A 17,289-nucleotide genomic window follows, 5' to 3' on the forward strand; every position below is an offset into this window, starting at 1 on the left:
AGAAGGATGCATTGTTTTGTTTTGTATTGATGCAGGATTTCCTGTTATGTACACTTTCTCTTTTCCTGATGAAGCAAGCATAATTAAAACAAAAAAAGCAGAAGACGACGAGAAAAGCTGGCTAAGATCTGGGAACAGGCTGTATCTACTACCACCTCCTGTCCAATCCCGCCCTCACATCTCGGCTCCATCTCCCATTCCCAGGATCACCCTAAAAACTTTACCAGACTACTAATTGGCTCATGGAAGGTAATGATGTACAGGTATAGATGCTTAGGTCACCCCTTTATGTGACTGTTAAAACTGACATACAAGACTTAGGGTATGATAGTTTACTATTTGCACACACCCAGTTTTTTTTTTTAATGAACAATATTAATATTTATTTGAACAGAGAAACTGCAGTGTTTTTTTTTTAAATTGGACCATTGTTTTATTTTATTATTTTTATAGAAAACTTTTATTTAATCAATTTTGAAAGTACAACTTTTGGATTATAGCATTCTTCCCCCCATATCCACCCTCCCACCCACAAACCCTCCCATCTCCTACTCCCTCTCCCATCCCATTCTTCATTAAGATTCATTTTTAATTATCTTTATATACAGAAGATCAACTTAGTATATACTAAGTAAAGATTTCAACAGTTTGCACCCACATGGATACACAAAGTATAAAGTACTGTTTGAAGACTAGTTTTACCGTTAATTCTCATAGTACAACACATTAAGGACAGAGGTCCTACATGGGGAACAAGTGCACAGTGACTCCTGCTGTTTATTTAACAATTGACACTATTATTTATGGTGTCAGTAATCACCCAAGGCTCTTGTCATGAGCTGCCAAGGCTATGGAAGCCTCTTGAGTTCACAAACTCTGATATTATTTAGAAAAGGCCATAATGAAAGTGGAAGTTTCTTCCTCCCTTCAGAGAAAAGTACCTCCTTCTTCAGTGGCTCCTTCTTTCCACTGGGATCTCACTCACAGAGATCTTTCATTTAGGTCATTTTTTGCCACAGTGTCTTGGCTTTTCGTGCCATGGGCTTTTTAGCCAGATCCAAATGCCTTAAGGGCTGATTGTGAGGCCAAACACAGCCAGTTTTTAGATTTCCAATTTTATGTAAAAACAACAAATATTTTTCCTGATTCTATTTACAAATAGTTGTTATTAGTCTAATTATGTTCACTAACTTAATGTAACAAAATATCTTTTGGGACCAGTACTGTGGCGCAGTGGGTTAATGCCCTGGCCTGAACCACTGGCATCCTATATGGGTGCTGGTTCAGGACCCGGCTGCTCCACTTCCAATCCAGCTCCCTGCTATGGCCTGGGAAGGCAGTGGATGATGGCCGAGTCATTGGGCCCCTGCACCAATGTGGAAGACCCGGAATAAGCTCCTGGCTCCTGGCTTTGGATCGGCACAGCTCCAGCCGTTGAGGCCATCTGGGGAGTGAACCATCGGATGGAAGACCTCTCTCTCTCTCTCCTCTCTGCTTCTGCCTTTCCTCTCTCTCAAATAAATAAATCTTTAAAAAAAATCTTTTAAAATATGGTAAGAAATGAAAGTAAACAGACTTTAAATGGATTAGTAAAAGCACTATAGCACTTTTTCTTTTCTTAGATTACTTATATAATAGATTTAATTAATTAATGTGAAAGAGCAACAGGGGGAGAGAGAGACAATCTTCCATCTATTAGTTCACTCCCCGAATGCCTGCAACAGCCAGGACTGGGTCAGGCCAAAGCCAGGAGTCTAAAATTCCATCAGATCTCCACAAAGGTGGCAGAGACCCAGGTACCTGGGAGATGATCTGTTGCCTCCCAAGCATGTTAGCAGGAAGCTGGGTAGGAAGAAGAGGAGCCAGGGCTGGAAGCATCCCAAGCTGTGGCTTTACCTGCTAGGCCATAATGCCTGCCTCTACTGCTTCTATTTCTACAATTTTTTTTGACAGGCAGAGTTAGACAGTGAGAGAGAGAGAGAGACAGAGAGAAAGGTCTTCCCTCCATTGGTTCACCCCCCAAAATGGCCACTAAGGGTGGCGCGCTGCTCCGATCCGAAGCCAGGAACCAGGTGCTTCCTCCTGGTCTCCCATGGAGGTACAGGGCCCATGGGACTTGGGCCATCTCCACTGCCTTCCCGGGCCACAGCAGAGAGCTGGACTAGAAGAGGAGCAACTGGAACAGAATCCGGCGCCCCAACCGGGACTAGAACCTGGGGTGCTGGTGCCACAGGCGGAGGATTAGCCTAGTGATCCACGACGCCGGCCTATTGCTTCTATTTTTAAAGAAATCTTTTTTATTTTGGAACTGTGAAAAACTATTTCAGCACATTTTTGACCTACTAAGGCCTTTTGTTGTTTTTCTTTTATGTCCAATTCCAGCTTTCATTTTGAATAACCTAAAAGTAAACTGTTTCTCACATGGCAAAAAAACCATTCTGAGTTATCTAAATGCCACACAGAATATCATTTTGGATGCCACAAGCTTTTGCCTTTTTCAAATTCTCAATGTCAAGCTATAATTTTCCTTTTCTAGTTTTATCCAGAACCTTTAAATTAACAACAAAGAAACTAAACAGGAAGTTACATTTCTCTGATCTAGAAAATTAGGAGGAAGATGGGGAACAGATGAGAAAACTGAATCAGGAAAAGGAAACCTCCATGCCTTATTTGCATTAATCAAAGTCATATATTCAAAATCTTCCTGGCGTCTTAACTAAAGAGACCGGATCCCAGAAAGAAGGAGAGCATATATTCCCAGCTTTCTGTAGGTCATGATGAAAGGAACAAAATGACTGCTTTGGATGAACCACTGAGGATTCAGAATCTATTTCAAAAGAAGTCCACAAAAGTTTAAACAGTGCTCCTAGCTAATGCCCTAGAAGATTTAACTGACATTTCCAGACACTGTGAAAGAAGGAACTGTCAGCCTGAAAATCATGCCTTGGTCAAACATCAACGTATCTGAAACCATGACAATAACTGTTTCCATGGCAACTAGGATACACAAAAATACTAGATTTCTGCTTCATTTTTCTAAATGCTGTTTAGGAGCCAGTTTTGTTTAAGAAGCTAATCAAGGTTAAAACACTTAGTTCAGTTAGAGCAATGACCTCTAGACTTTGGGATTTCATAAAGCAACCAAATTTCCCCTGATGAATGAATTGGATAGGAGTGAGCATGAAGTTATCAACTTTTTAATTTTACCAAAAAAGGATATACAAAAGCTCAACCATCATGTACATTCACTGGTATTTCATAAAAGAAAGGATATCTTAATAGGGGGAAAATAGCAGGAAGTAAATAATGTCACAATAAAAAATAGTCCCATAGAGGAAAAAATTTATGAAAAAATGAGTACATTTCCTCAAGATAAATTCTAACAAACACAATAAACTAGTGTTTAGGAATCATTGGGGGTCACTCATTGAATTAAGGTAATCAATTTCCCATTTTTGATTCCCACATAAACTAGTGAAATGAAATTTATTTAGAATGTGTGTAAATGTGTATTTTTTTAAACCTGCTTATTCACTAATTCTTTCATCCATTCCACAAATACTTCTTATGATCTCTTACCTACCAGACTCTGCTGGTGATTATGAAGCAGAGTGAGATCGTCTCTTCTTAGGGAGCAGAGAAAGAACTAAAATGTCAGACAAAACCTTCCGTAAGGGAGCACAGGTACATCAAGGATGCCAAGGGTAGAATAGGGAAAGGTCATGGAAGAGGTGGCATTGAAGGCAGGTGCTGAAACGTGGATTTCAATATCCCATGTTGGGCATTACAGAGGGAGGTTAATAAGATTAGCCAAACCAATAAGCCTTGGAAAGGGTTAAACATCTTTAAGCTTCTGAAGGTAGTCTGACTTGATATATCTGGATATAAGAAGGATACTGGGGACATATGTATGACCATTTCACAGAGGATCTCCAAAGGCAGGGCGAACATTTAGACTCTCTCTGGTGAGCAAGCATGTAGGTAAGGATGGAAAAATTCCTGCACTTGAAATCAGGAGCTGTAAGTTGGAGTGTCAGTTTTGCTCTTTTTCGTAAAACCTTGAGGAGCTTCCCTAATCTCTCTGAGCCTCCATTTTCCATCTATAAAACGAGGTAGAAGCTTATGAGTATACTTCAAAAAGTTCATGGAAAATGGAATTAAAAGATGTTTACTTTGGTGCAAAAACATTTGGAAATACAGGAACAGTTTTTCATAATAAGCATTTGACTTTTTGAAGACCCTGTGAATATTACGTGCTATTTTATGCTTAAATAAGATGCAGTGGGCAAATGTTTAGCCTAGTGGAGTGTGGGAGCTCAATATCCAACTCCAGCTCTTGATTTCAGCCTCCTGCTAATGTAGTCCTTGGGAGACAGTGGTGACAACTCAAGTAATTGGGTACCTGTCACTCATCATGGAGACATGGGTTGAATCCCCAGATCCTGGCTTTGGCCCTGGCCCTGGCCCAGGCCCATTTGTTGCAGGCTCATGGTGAGTGAACAGCAGATGGTAGCAGGCTCATGTGTGTGCTCTCTTAGTCTCTGTCAATCTCTCTTTGAAATAAATAAATGAAAACTTAAATAACGAAAATGCAGTTTATGAAAGATCTAGTAGTTTCAGATACATAGTATGAAATCACTGAAGTTTTATGACTCTGGATATTTGTTGAATCATCAAAGTTCAGACTGGGGAAGATTAAGATGTCCACTTGTAAATTCAAAAGTAAAGACTGAGGCCGGCGCTGTGGCGCAGCAGGTTAAAGCCCTGGCCTGAAGCACCTGCATCCCATATGGACGCTGGTTCAAGTCCCAGCTGCTCCTTTTCCGATCCAGCTCTATGCTATGGCCTGGGAAAGCAGTAGAAAATGGCTCAGGTCCTTAGGCCCCTGCACCCATGTGGGAGACCTTGGAGAAGCTCCTGGTTCCTGGCTCCTGGCTTCGGATTGGAGCAGCTCCAGCTGTTTCGGCCATCTGGGGAGTGAACCAGTGGATGGAAGACCTCTCTCTCTGTCTCTACCTTTCTCTGTAACTCTTTCAAATAAATAAAATAAATCTTTTAAAAAAAGTTTTCTGGACTTAAATGGGAGTGAATGAGAGAAAAATGAGAAACTTATGGGAATGGAAAAGAGTAGATGGAAGTGGATTGCTTGGACAGAGTAGGATTAGCAAGGGTGGGAGGATCTCAAGAATGACCCATTTGAAGCACAGAATGGACAGCATCATTAGGAGAGATTGAGATTAGAAGCCAAGTGAGGGAAATCAAGTGAGCTTGTTTTAGATCATGTGGAATCTGATCCTAGGTCTGTATCTGGGTGAAGATGACCTACAGGCATTAAGAAGTCCTCAAGGGAGGGGACAGGAGAAGAGAAACCGATTAGAAAATTGCCTGCCATGAAACCAGCATTGTGATCCCAGGGAGGGAGAGACAGGGAAGGAGGGGCTCAGAGATGAAGTCTAGAGTAGCCCCTCTACTGGGCAGGTGAGCAAGCAAAGATTGGGAGGCAGCAGAGAAGGGATTCAGAAAGTGAGAGAGGATCAAGGGCCCGCTGGAGGGCCACAGAACCTGGCGGAGAAGATGGTGTTAGGAACAAGGGGCGATCACCAGTGGTGCTGCATGCCCCAGAAGCAGGAGCCTAAGAGTCACAGCAAGAAGTGTTGAGCAGTCTCAGTAGAGTGGTGAGAGCACAAGCTACAGTGCTAGGAAAGTGAAAAGGCTAGTTTAACAAAACATTCATTTATATTTTGAATATGTAAAGAAGCTTGTGAATCCAAATGAACCAAAGCTACCAAAACATCTGGAGAAAAAAAGTTGGGTCTCACAATGACTCTGCTGGTTTCTGGGAATTTTCAGGATACTCCATGAGTATATATACACTCCTCCTTTAGAGACTGAAATCCTGAATGGTGGGCATCTGCTGATGTAGACAGATGTCCCCTTCTGTCACAAACTGCTGGCATGGGGTAGCCTGGGAGCTGCCTGGCTGAACCCCATTCTTCAGCAGTGGAACTCTGCCAGCACAGAAGGCTTATGTGTTCTCCCAAATCACATGGCAGAAATGAACAGTACTGGAACCAGAGTCCGGACTCCTGCCCTGTGTTCTTTCTGATACCTCCCAACACTTTCCTGTCTTCGGTGGTATTTAAAAATGATGGACACCTGGCCGGTGCCGCGGCTCACTAGGCTAATCCTCCGCCTGCAGCACCGGCACCCCGGGTTCTGGTCCTGGTCGGGGCGCTGGATTCTGTTCCGGTTGCCCCTCTTCCAGTCCAGCTCTCTGCTGTGGCCCGGGAGTGCAGTGGAGGATGGCCCAAGTCCTTGGGCCCTGCACCTGCATGGGAGACCAGGAGGAAGCACCTGGCTTCTGGCTTTGGAGCAGCGCGGTGCGCTGGCCGCAGCGCGCCAGCCACAGCGGCCACTGGAGGGTGAACCAACAGAAAAGGAAGACCTTTCTCTCTCTCTTTCTCTCACTGTCCACTGTGCCTGCCAAAAAAAAAAAGAAAAGAAAAGAAAAGAAAAGAAAAGAAAAGAAAAGAAAAGAAAAGAAAAGAAAGAAAGTAAAAAAAAAGATGGACACCTTGCTCATTATTGGAGCCAGAGGGAGAGTGGCTTGAATAGGGAATAAATAAAGGGAACACATCCCAGGGAAATCTCGGTGCTGTACCTGGGGACCCAAGGGTCAGGTTTCTCTGTTTGGTATCTGACACTGACTCACGGTGGGAGCCTGGGAAGTTATGCGGCCTGTGTTTCAGTCGTTCCAGCCACACACTTGGCATCATACCACACAAGCCTCACTGGAATTGTTGTGAGGGTTGATGAGGTAATCCTTATAAAAATCTGTTAGCTATTGGGATGAAAGCCACAACTGTGTCTAGAAATGATGGACAGTCAGATACACAGCACAGACTCTTCTGTCGCACATTGGTTAATTAGCTGCTGTTACACTTCAGCCAACTTGACCTCTTGCTGTTGTCAGTTAGCTAAGCATTTCCCCCACCTCCACCCCCTTGGGCATTCTCAACTTGGTTCACTCAAAGTTTTCTTTTTCTGGTTCCCTGAGATTCAAAATAACCTAAGGTTTTCACCACTTAAGACCTTTGCCCCTTGGTTGCTCAACATAGCAAGTGCGAATAATAACATCCCTGTGGTGAAGACGAAATAAAGTAATATATGTAGACAGCGCCTGATCCATAGGACGTGCTCCACGTTAGCTGCTGTGAGGGTAACTAACTGAAAGGCTATGCATACACGCTTTCTATCTAAGTAAACAATATGAGGTCTTAATGTGGGGCTCACTGCTTTAGTAGTTCTTTGCATTTGAGGGGATAGATGAAGTACCAAGGTTTCTAGCTTACAGAGATACACACGCAACAAGGAACAGGATCTGGGCTGCTCAGGCCATACGATCTCCAAGTAGTCTCACTAAACATTTGCAGCTTCAGTTGTCCTGTTCAAAACTGCACCCTCAGCACATGGGTGCTCAATCACTCCTGGCTGATGAATGAATGAATGAATGAATGAACTTATGGAATCTATCCAATGACAGAGAAATAGAAGATGGCCGTAAGGAAAGAAATCTGGCCACACTCTGGATTTCCCAGGAGAAATGAGAAAAACATTTAAAAATGGAGAACGGAGGGTTGGGTATTTGGAAATGTGAAGAACTGTTGCCCGGTGCACAGAGATCCTAAGCCTGGGGTTAAAAAGTAGCTGTGCGGTTGGACAAGCAGGCCCAAAGAACCACTGGGCCTCGGTTTTGTTTTCAACAAAGTCCGATACCTTAAGAAGGCTGGGGAGAGCATTTCTTCTTGACAGAGATATCCCACAGAGATTTCCAGTTCTGAAAGGATCATTCTGAAGGTGTCACAAAGAACACTCTATTACAGTGTCTGCCTCCCTGAACACGAATCCTTCTTCTTTGTTCTCAGGGTGTTTCCCTGTTCATAATGGCCTCCTCCTATGACCCCGAGTCATTTCACAGCCTCCCTGAAAGTAACAGCTGCTCTTTGTTACTTATGTTTCCCCCTTTCCCAAACACCCTGCTTCCCAACTTGGGTCAAAGTAACACCATCCCTGCTGAAGCACCACCATTGAGTCAGAGGACAAGTCGGAGTAGCTGTCTTTGTTTCCTTCTCTTCCTCATCTTGTTTACCTAGCTTGAAATACTTTTCAATGAAATTCAACAAGCACTTACCCAGAACCCACTGAGCAAAGCACTGTTCTAGGTCCCAGGCATATAAAGGTGATTAGGCGTGAGAGCCTTGAATGGCCTCACAGATTATTATGACGACTGGCAAAAGACTTTAGCATCTCTCTTCAACCTTTCTAGGCCATAGGTTTCTGATAATTTGATTTGTGTGCCTGAGAATCCAGTTGAAGTTGTACGTGATATTACATTTAACAGAACTCATCAAGGCTACCTAGGCACATATATTCTCTGCACGTGTTGTCTTACAGTACTCACCGCTTTTGCATTGTATTGTATTTATCTGTGGACACTGTTGGCCTCCATGGTCCAGAAAGGGAGCAGGCACAGGGAAAGGTGCTTGAAGAGTGGAGCCAGATTTGTGCTTGAATTTGAAGCCAGACTTGGTTATGCGTCAATTACGAAATCTCGGCCATGTCACATAACCTCCACGGTCCTCAGTCCTGTATCTAGAATTAGAAGATAATAATCATTCTTATTTAGTAGAATGGATGTGGAAATTAGTTTTCTTTTTTTTTTCAAAGGTGTATTTGTTTGTTTTGAAAGGCAGAGTTACAGAGACAGAGAGAGGAAGAGATAGAGATTTCCTTGTTCACTCCCCAAATGGCTGCAATGGCCAGGACTGGGCCAGGCCAAAGCCAGGAGCTAGGAACTTCTTCTGGGTCTTCCATATGGGTGCAGGGGCACAAGCACCTAGGCCATCTTCCACTGCTTTCCCAGGTGCATTAGCAGGGAGCTGGATCAGAAGTGGAGTAGCTGAAATGCAAACCACCGCCCATACAGGATGCCAGTGTCAAAGGCAGCAGCTTTACCTACTACACCACAATGTTGGCCCCTGGAAATTAATATTCATATGAATATGCTTTGTGAACTACTGTCTATGCAAGTTTTACTATTCCTATGTGATCTAGCAAAGGGCCTTGCTAATGAGGAAAACACTATTGATTCTTGAAAAAAAATCACATCAACCACACTGCAGCATATTATTAGCATCACGTATGTTCTTATCCTATCTCAGACTGTTGGCAGGTCTTATGTGTAGTGTCCCACCAGGTTCAGGGAGGAATTCAACAGAATCCGAGGGGCTTGCTAGCTGGTAGAACTGCCGTTTTAGATAGTAGAGAACAAAAGAGGCACAAAAAAAGTAGTTGAAAGCACGGGCTTTGGAGTCTGATAGTGCTATTTTAAATCTTGGTTCTGCCTTTACGAGTTGTGTGATGTGGGCTAATTTCAATTTTCTCTGAGCTTTTCTCATCTGTAAAATGAAGATAATACAAGATTTTATGATCAACATTAGAAAATGTATTAAAATGGAATGCTGTGGGATGAGTGAATCAGGTGAGCTCAGTATGTGTTCAATGCAACAAGTTCGTTACCCTCAGACTCTAAACATTAACTGAGCATTTACTACGATACAGGTGCTGGGGATAGAGACCCTGCCACCAACCATGTTGTCTAGGACAGACAAGTGAGCGATGACTGCCATAGTCGTGGGAAGTGCTATGACAGAACAACGGGGTGCTTTGGGAGGCACCCGTGTGACAGCCCTGACTGCGAAGTTGGCAGCAGCTATCAGGGAGGGCTTCTTGGAAGGAGTGACTACGGCGAAGAGGCCGCAAGGTCGAGGAGGAGCAAGCCAGGTGGACAGAGGGACCACGATGGACAAGCACACGCGTCCCTTTGGGATGACAGGCCGAGAAGACAAAGGCGTAAAGCTTCGCTGAGGCCAGATCACCAAGGACATCCGTTTGCTTTGAGGCAAAGGGGTCGGCCTGGGCGGAGGTGCCCCTTGACCTAGAACGCGCAAGCGGAGAGTTTCACCAAATGGACACGGGCTTGCAGCGCCACAGATCCCGTCCCGGGTAAGCCCGTGGGTGACCAGTCGCCTCACCTCTCCGTAATCTCGTGGTCAGCCAGAGATAACCCCTAGCCCCTCAGGGTCACTGCGAGGACCAGGCAGGGTCGCGCGGGTCAAGTGCGCAGCAGAGCGCGCGCCACACTCTCAACAAATCAGTTCTCTTCGCTGAGCCAGCGTGTGGCGAGACTACGAACGCCACGGCGAGGTTTCCCTCTCCCCTCCCCTCCCTTCCCCTTCCTCTGCCAGCAGCGGCCGCGGCGGCCGAGGCGAGGACGCGGGCGCTGTCCACTCGAGCAACACTCCCGACGCCCGGCCGGAACGAGGCTGCGCATGCTCAGTGCGCCGGCGGCGGGCGGGGCGCGTGCGGGCGGGGGCCGTGCGCGCCAGTGCGCATGCTCGGGGCCCGCAGCGGCTCCCTCCGTCCAGCGCCGCAGCCGGAAAACCGCAGCGGCGGCGGCGGCGGCTGAGGGGGAGCTCCGGGGCCGGGCCGCAGGAGCCGGGAGGGGAGAAAAAAAATTACAAGGACGTAACTGATAAGGCAGGGGCTGAGGGCTTGGGATTTGCGGCGACTCCCGGGCCACCGCCTTGGCCGTCGGCGGGGAGGAAGAGCCGGGCGGCGGCGGCGGAGGCAGCGCTGAGGCGGCGGCCGGCGGCCTGCGAGCCGCAGTGATTTTTTTTTTTTTTCTTTTTTCTGACGTTTTCCCGGCGTCGTCGGCGGCGGCCGGGCAGCGCTGAGGGGGCCGCCGGCCCCGGAGCCCCGCGCGGCCTGAGGGCTCGCCCGGCTCTGAGGCGAGGGCGCGCGGGCCCGCGATGGCGGGGACATTTTCCACAACGTGATTGTGCAGGACTCCCCCGCCCCCCGCCCTTAAAATTCCGGGCCCTGCCAGCCCCCACCCTCCCCAGGCCCGTGCGCCTCCACCGAGACAAAGGGGAGGCGGCCTCGCTCACACGCGCGCTCGCGGGGCGCGTGGCCCGGAGGGCGCGGACGGACGGACGGACGGACGCGGCGCCGCCACATTCCTATGCCCGCGAGCGGCGGCGGCGGCGGCGGCTCCCGCGGGAGGCGGCAGGCTCGCGGCGCGGACAGCTGAGCGTCTTCTCCCGCGGCGGCGGCCGGGCGGCCTCGCCCCGGCCCTGACGGTCTGAGCGCGCCGCCCCTGCCCCCCCGCCGCGGCGAGGCCACACCATGTGAAGGTGGGAGTGCGGACACCCCGAGGAGCCGCCGCCGGGAAAGATGGGGGATGCTGCGGACCCCCGGGAGCTGAAGAAGACGTTCATTGTTCCAGCCATCAAGCCCTTTGACCACTATGATTTCTCCAGGGCCAAAATCGCCTGCAATCTGGCCTGGCTGGTGGCCAAAGCCTTTGGAACAGGTCAGTGCTGTCTTCCCTCTTCCTCCTCCTGACCTGCACATCCTGGTTTTTGTTCCCGAGCCGTGCATCCCCCTCCACGCGTGCCTTCTCGAATAGGTTCAGGGCGATGGAGGGGAGGCCAGAAAGAGCAGAGAGGGCCGGTTTGGGCTTCAGAGAAAGGGCCCTTGAATGGGCAGGTGGGTTTCGGCCCGGTTCCTTTTGTTGGGTAGCAGAAGTGTTTTTCTTTTTCTTTTCTTATTTTTTAATCACTGAGGAATTTTGTCGTGTTTTCCACGCAGATTTTAATTAGTGCATTTTTTTCTCACTGTGCTGCATCCATTCCTCCCCTCGGTCCTGATCGCGACCACACTACCAAGAAATCCGAGCTGGTTCCTTCATCAGTGGAAGGAGGCGGAGGGCACGCAGCGCTGTATTGATTTTGACATTTGTGGTGATGGCCGCTGTTCAGGCTCCGCTGGCTGGACGGTGGCCTGTTGCAAAATGCAGTCTTAATTGTGTTATCGTTCTTGAAGCCTGCACTAGCTCTCCGTAACATTTCAGGATCACATTGTTCAACCAGTGTTTAGTTTGATGACCATGGGCCACTATTTTCCTTTCATGTTATCAGAGACATATTGCTTTTTCCAAATGTATTGTGTGTCTAAGGAAATTAAGAGAAGCAAAAACTCCCTACCTTGGTTAATTTCTTTTTCATAGACGAGTGCTGTGGACACAGACGTTGTATGGTACAGTAGCACTTTAACACTCCCTCCGTAACCCAGGCTTTGCAAAATAACAGGAAAAGGGCCTCCTGCTGTAATTCCTTAGCCGTAGCTTTAGGAGCCAGAGTTGCAGAATGCTGAGAAAAATTAGAGAGCTGCTTCTCGTTGGAAGATGCTCCGTAATTTAGTCTGGTAACTTGTTAGGGTCATTTTCTAAGATTTCTGTTGACTCGTTAATGAATATTGAATACATAAAATGTTTATGGAAAAGTTCCTTAGCGTTTGCAAACTTTTCTCCACATGTTAAATATAGATATTTTTGGAAAATTGCTGATTTCCGATTCTAGACCTGTGAAAATGTGTGGATAAATTATTTAGTTCAGTTTTACAGCTTAATACACGGCTGAATGTTTTCAGTATTTGCCTCATCTTAACCAGTAGATGAGTCTCAGTGCTTGGAAAATTATTTGAATTCACTTGTTGGGAAAAACCTCATGTTGATGTGATTTTTTGATATTGAACTGCCATCAGAACAAAATACAGTAAGTCTTTTTGAACAAACTTAAATTTTAATGTTTCTTTGGAAATATTACACATAGGAGGAAGCACAAATTTTTTTCCTTTTGAATTTCTGGCACCATTGATGTAAGCAGTAAGAATAACAGATGTATTTTGGTTTTACCTTAAGCCATTGAGGTTAATATCTATTTGAAAGGTAAATGAAGGCCATTTAAGTATTTAGAAAAATGGAGAGAGGGTAGTAACCTATGTGGAAAAGTAGTATTACAAAATAGAAGAGAGAATAAGAGAAATTATTTTCTTTCTATTTGAAACTGAGAGGGTACTTACAGTACAGATGTCAACATTCTGCTGTACATGCACAAAGACAGCTAACCAGAAAATGGCCTACTTTCTGGCTGTGTGTCAGGGAGGTTGCTAGATTCTGGACCACTTGATGAGACATGTTAAATACACTTGAAGAAGAAAGAAAGTGAAAGACATATAGTATCAATGGAATCTGTGTTGGCCAGGTGCTATGCTAGATGCTGGGCATTGTTTTATGTTTGGGGTTCACAACAACTCTGACATAGTGTGTTCTTCAGTTTTAAAAATATGGGAACCAGTGTACAAAGAGGTTACAACTTCCTACCATCTCACTACTGGTAAGAGGCAGAGATGTTTCCCCTGGAGATCTGACCCTAATGAGTAAAATATTAGTGGAGGGGGACATACTTGTTAAGATGCCAGTGCTCTAAATACATTACTCCATTTATTCCTATAGTAACCCTGTTGATATTGTTCTCATTTTGCAGATGAGGGAACAGAGAGATTAATTTACACAAGATTAAACATCTGCCAAGTGGGGGGCTTTCAGACCCCTTTACTCTATGGTTCTGCAGAGTGAGCTTATCTGCAAAAATATGCACACAATACATATTAAAGTTTTTTTTTTTTTTTAATATTGGGCAGATCTTAACTCAGTTGCAGATGGTTTAGACGAATATTGTTGGTACTTAGCTAACAACTTTTGGTAGTAGTTGGGACAGATAAAAAGACCATATTCAAGGAGGGGTATGAAAAACAAGTTTATGAGACTTTAAGAGATTGACTTAGTAGCAAGAAATTAATACAATGTTATGAATATTATGTTTGTACATTTTGTATACCATTTGTCAACAGTCTTTCAGAACAAATTTATGTGGTAAAAGTTAATAGAAAAAGTTTTAATTTTTTAATGTGAATATTTGCCAATACTGTTCTGCCTAAAAGGTTAATAGAAAATACATTTCAAAGATATTACCTAATTGCATTCAGTTATTCAAAAAGCCCAACTGCAAGTATGATTTACTAAAATCACTTCTTTAACAGTGCTATATTAGGTTTTCAGGCACCTAACATTTTTCTATCAGAAACATTTAACTTTTGACATTGAAAATGTAGTCCATAATAGAACCATATGTTGGAGCAGTCTTTGAAAGTGACAACTCGAAATCAATTGTGGGCATAAAATGAAGTGATTGAACCATAAAAAATAAAGTACAAGCACTATAATACTTAGAAAGCAGATGTAGAATATTTACTTAATCTGATTTGTCAGTAGCTTCTCTTAATGTTTCTCTTCATACTAAAAATATTCAAAATAGCCCAGGTGTTAAGTTTATTTTGTGAAAAAAATGCAGACAGTTTTATGCTTTTTTTTAAAGATTTACTTATTTGAAAGAGAGAGAGAGAGAGAATGTGCACAAGAGCATGCTGTTGCGTCTGGTGGTTCACTCCCCAAATGCCCATGACAGCCAGAATTGGGCCAGGCTGAAGCCAGGAGCCAGAAACTCTGTCTGAGCCTCCCATGTTGTGGTAGAAACTCATATAGTTGCACCATCAATTTCTGAGTCTCAGGTGCATTAGCAGGAAGCTAGATTGGAAGCTGAGGAGCCAGGATTCCCAACTGCCATTCAGATAGGGGATATAGGTCCCAGGTGGTGGCTTAACCTGTTCTGCTATGCTGGCCCCAACACATACAGTTTTAATCAAATGAGAATAATTTTGTGTAGATGAATTTGAAGCAATAAAGATACTCCAATTACTTTAAGTGAATTGTGAAAGAGAAAATTAAACTTTCTGTATCCTCTACTACTCTATTTAAGGAGATTAATTCAGTTTAAGCTATGATATTACTGAATTCCCTTTGGGGGAAATGGTATTCACAGAACCTCTGTGACACTCTTCTGTACAAAATTCTTGAATTTTAAGTTCTTAATGTAGAATTCAAGGCCCACTTCCTAGTGTCATTTTGTCATTTCAGTCTTACTAATTATCATTCTTCTTTTTATTCCATTTAGTTTAGTGATAAAACCATTTGCTATTAGAAATTCATCTTGTTATATTTCTTTGTGTGTCCCAACAGATCTTGTCAAAATCCTAGCTAAAATCTGACTCTAACATATGTATGAAGATTAAGAGAGCAGTGGGTAACATTGTGGTTAAGAGAGGATCAGGCAGAGATACTATTTGGGGACATTACAGCAGGAATCTGGGCAAGAGATGATGAGGACTTGAAGTAGGGCGGAAATAGTAATAGAACTGTTACTCTTCAATTAAGCATTTTCTGTGTCCAAACACTTTATACATATTGTTTCATTTTAATCCTCATGACAGTCTTACAAGGTGGAAACTGTTAATCATTCCAGTTTTACTGATGAGGAAAGTGAGGCCTGGAGGTTTGGAAACTCATTCAGAGCCCCCAGCTAATGGAGCTGGGATCTGACCTGGGGAATCTGACTTAAGTCTGTGTTCAGCCACTATACTGTAGGGTAGAAATTAAAAGAATAGAAATGATAGAAAAAGAAGTTGCAGAGATTTAATAACTAGTATTTCTAAAAGGCTGAATTTGCCATGTATGAGGGAGAGAATATATGAGGGTAAAGGTCACCTAAACTTCTCAGGAGGATAAGGATTTTTTTTTTTAAAGATTTATTTATTTATTTGAAAGTCAGAGTTATGCAGAGAGAGAGAGAGAGAGAGGTTTACTTCCCAATTTACTGCAATGGCCAGAGCTGCGCAAATCCAGAGCCAGGAGCTTCTTCCGGGTCTCCCACTAGGGTGCAGGGGCTCAAGGACTTGGGCCATCCTCTACTGCTTTCCCAGAGAGCTGGATCAGAAATGGAGCAGTCAGGACTGGAATTGGCAGCCTTATGGGATGCCAGCACTGCAGGCGGCTTCACCTGCTATGCAACAGCACTGGCCATGAGGATAAAGGATTTTGAGGTTAGTGGCTGCGAGGATCAATTGCGATGCCTTGGTAGAGATGGAGACCACAGCAAGTTGGAATGGAAGGCATCTTTGTTCTTGAAAACCCTGAACTGGATGGTTAGCTTAATATCTTGTCTGAGAAAACCAGTGACATAGGTAGCTATAAATGCAGGTCTGCAGTACAGCTGAGAAGGAGAGGCTAGAAATAATCATTTGGCAATTTGTTATTAACACTGCAATTGAAATTGAAAGTAGGTGAATTGTAGAGAGAGAGAAGAAATTCAAGAAAGAATCTAGAGCAGTGGATACTTAGAATGGGGGAAGGGAGTAGCTGAGGAAAAGGGGGCTGAGTAAGTGCAATTAGTTAGCAAGAGAATTAACAAAGTGTAAAAGCACTGAAACACCATGACAGAAGAGAGTTTCAAGGGGTGCTGTCTAATGAGCTGTAGTTTAAACCATGCCTTTAAGAGTTTATATTCTAGGGGCCAGCGCTGTGGCACAGCAGGTTAAAGCTCTGGCCTGAAGCACCGGCATCCCATATGAATGCTGGTTCTAGTCCTGGCTGCTCCTCTTCCGATCCAGCTCCCTGCTATGGCCTGGGAAAGCAGTAGAAAATGGCCCAAGTGCTTGGGCCTCTGCACCCACATGGAAAACCTGGCATTAGCTCCTGGCTCCTGGCTTTGGATATGGTCATCTGGGGAGTGAACCAGCAGATGGAAGACCTCTCTGTCTCTACCTCTTTCTGTAACTCTTTCAAATAAAATAAAATAAATCTTTCAAAAAAAAAAAAGAGTTTATATGCTAGTAGGAGAGACCTAACAAGTGTGTAATTGTAGAAGAGTTCAGGAAATCTGTGATAAAAGCCATGTAACTAGAACAGTGATATTCTGGGGGAGACCAGAGAGGGTGGAGAAAGTTGGGGGGTGGATGGTGAGGGTTGCTTTCAACCTTAGTGGTCTGAGGGAGAGCTCAGTACTGGAGGTGGTACTTAAGGTAGACCGTGAAGAACCAGGCCTGTGGGAGTAGGCTTTGCAGATGAAGGAAATGTTTTGTGGATAGGAATGGAGTTGTGAAACTCAGGTAGTTTTGGTCAAACAACACAAGCCGGATTGACTGGAGGAGGTTTATACAATGAAGTAGTGGGAGATCCAGCTTGAGAGACAAATTGGGACATAATTATGTGAAAGGCTGGGTTAAGGAATTTGTTATTTTTTTGGTTGATAAATAAATTAAGCACATAGGATTTTTTTTTAAAAAATTGTTGCTACTTTATTAGATGTGTACTTGGTGTTAATTACTATTTTGAGCATTCATTGTTTCTTTAAATTATGAGAACAGCTCTATTAAGTAGATGTTATTTTTCTTCTCCTTCTAAGACTAAAGCATGGTTTCCTGACTGCAGAA

The 17,289-nt window shown here is 44.4% G+C and overlaps 1 protein-coding gene and 1 long non-coding RNA gene across 9 annotated transcripts in view; one reads left to right on the forward strand and one right to left on the reverse strand.

The window, feature by feature from the left end:
• Window positions 1-10,326, reverse strand: part of LOC133773976 (uncharacterized) — a 74,396-nt gene extending 64,070 nt beyond the window's left edge. For both annotated transcript variants that reach the window (XR_009867985.1, XR_009867986.1), the window contains exons 1-2: window positions 10,095-10,326; window positions 8,462-8,652 (exon numbers count right to left, since the gene is read on the reverse strand). This is a non-coding gene — a long non-coding RNA (uncharacterized LOC133773976). The remainder of the gene's footprint in view (window positions 1-8,461; window positions 8,653-10,094) is intronic.
• An 879-nt stretch (window positions 10,327-11,205) lies between these two features.
• The window catches only part of CAMSAP2 (calmodulin regulated spectrin associated protein family member 2), a 116,408-nt gene continuing 110,324 nt past the window's right edge, over window positions 11,206-17,289 (forward strand). For all 7 annotated transcript variants that reach the window (XM_062211566.1, XM_062211567.1, XM_062211568.1 and 4 more), the window contains exon 1: window positions 11,206-11,434. In XM_062211566.1, coding sequence (XP_062067550.1) covers window positions 11,296-11,434 — 139 coding nt within the window. In that variant the 5' untranslated portion in view covers window positions 11,206-11,295. The remainder of the gene's footprint in view (window positions 11,435-17,289) is intronic.

The sequence above is a fragment of the Lepus europaeus genome, chromosome 14, assembly GCF_033115175.1.
Source record: "Lepus europaeus isolate LE1 chromosome 14, mLepTim1.pri, whole genome shotgun sequence".
Lineage (NCBI taxonomy): Eukaryota > Metazoa > Chordata > Mammalia > Lagomorpha > Leporidae > Lepus > Lepus europaeus.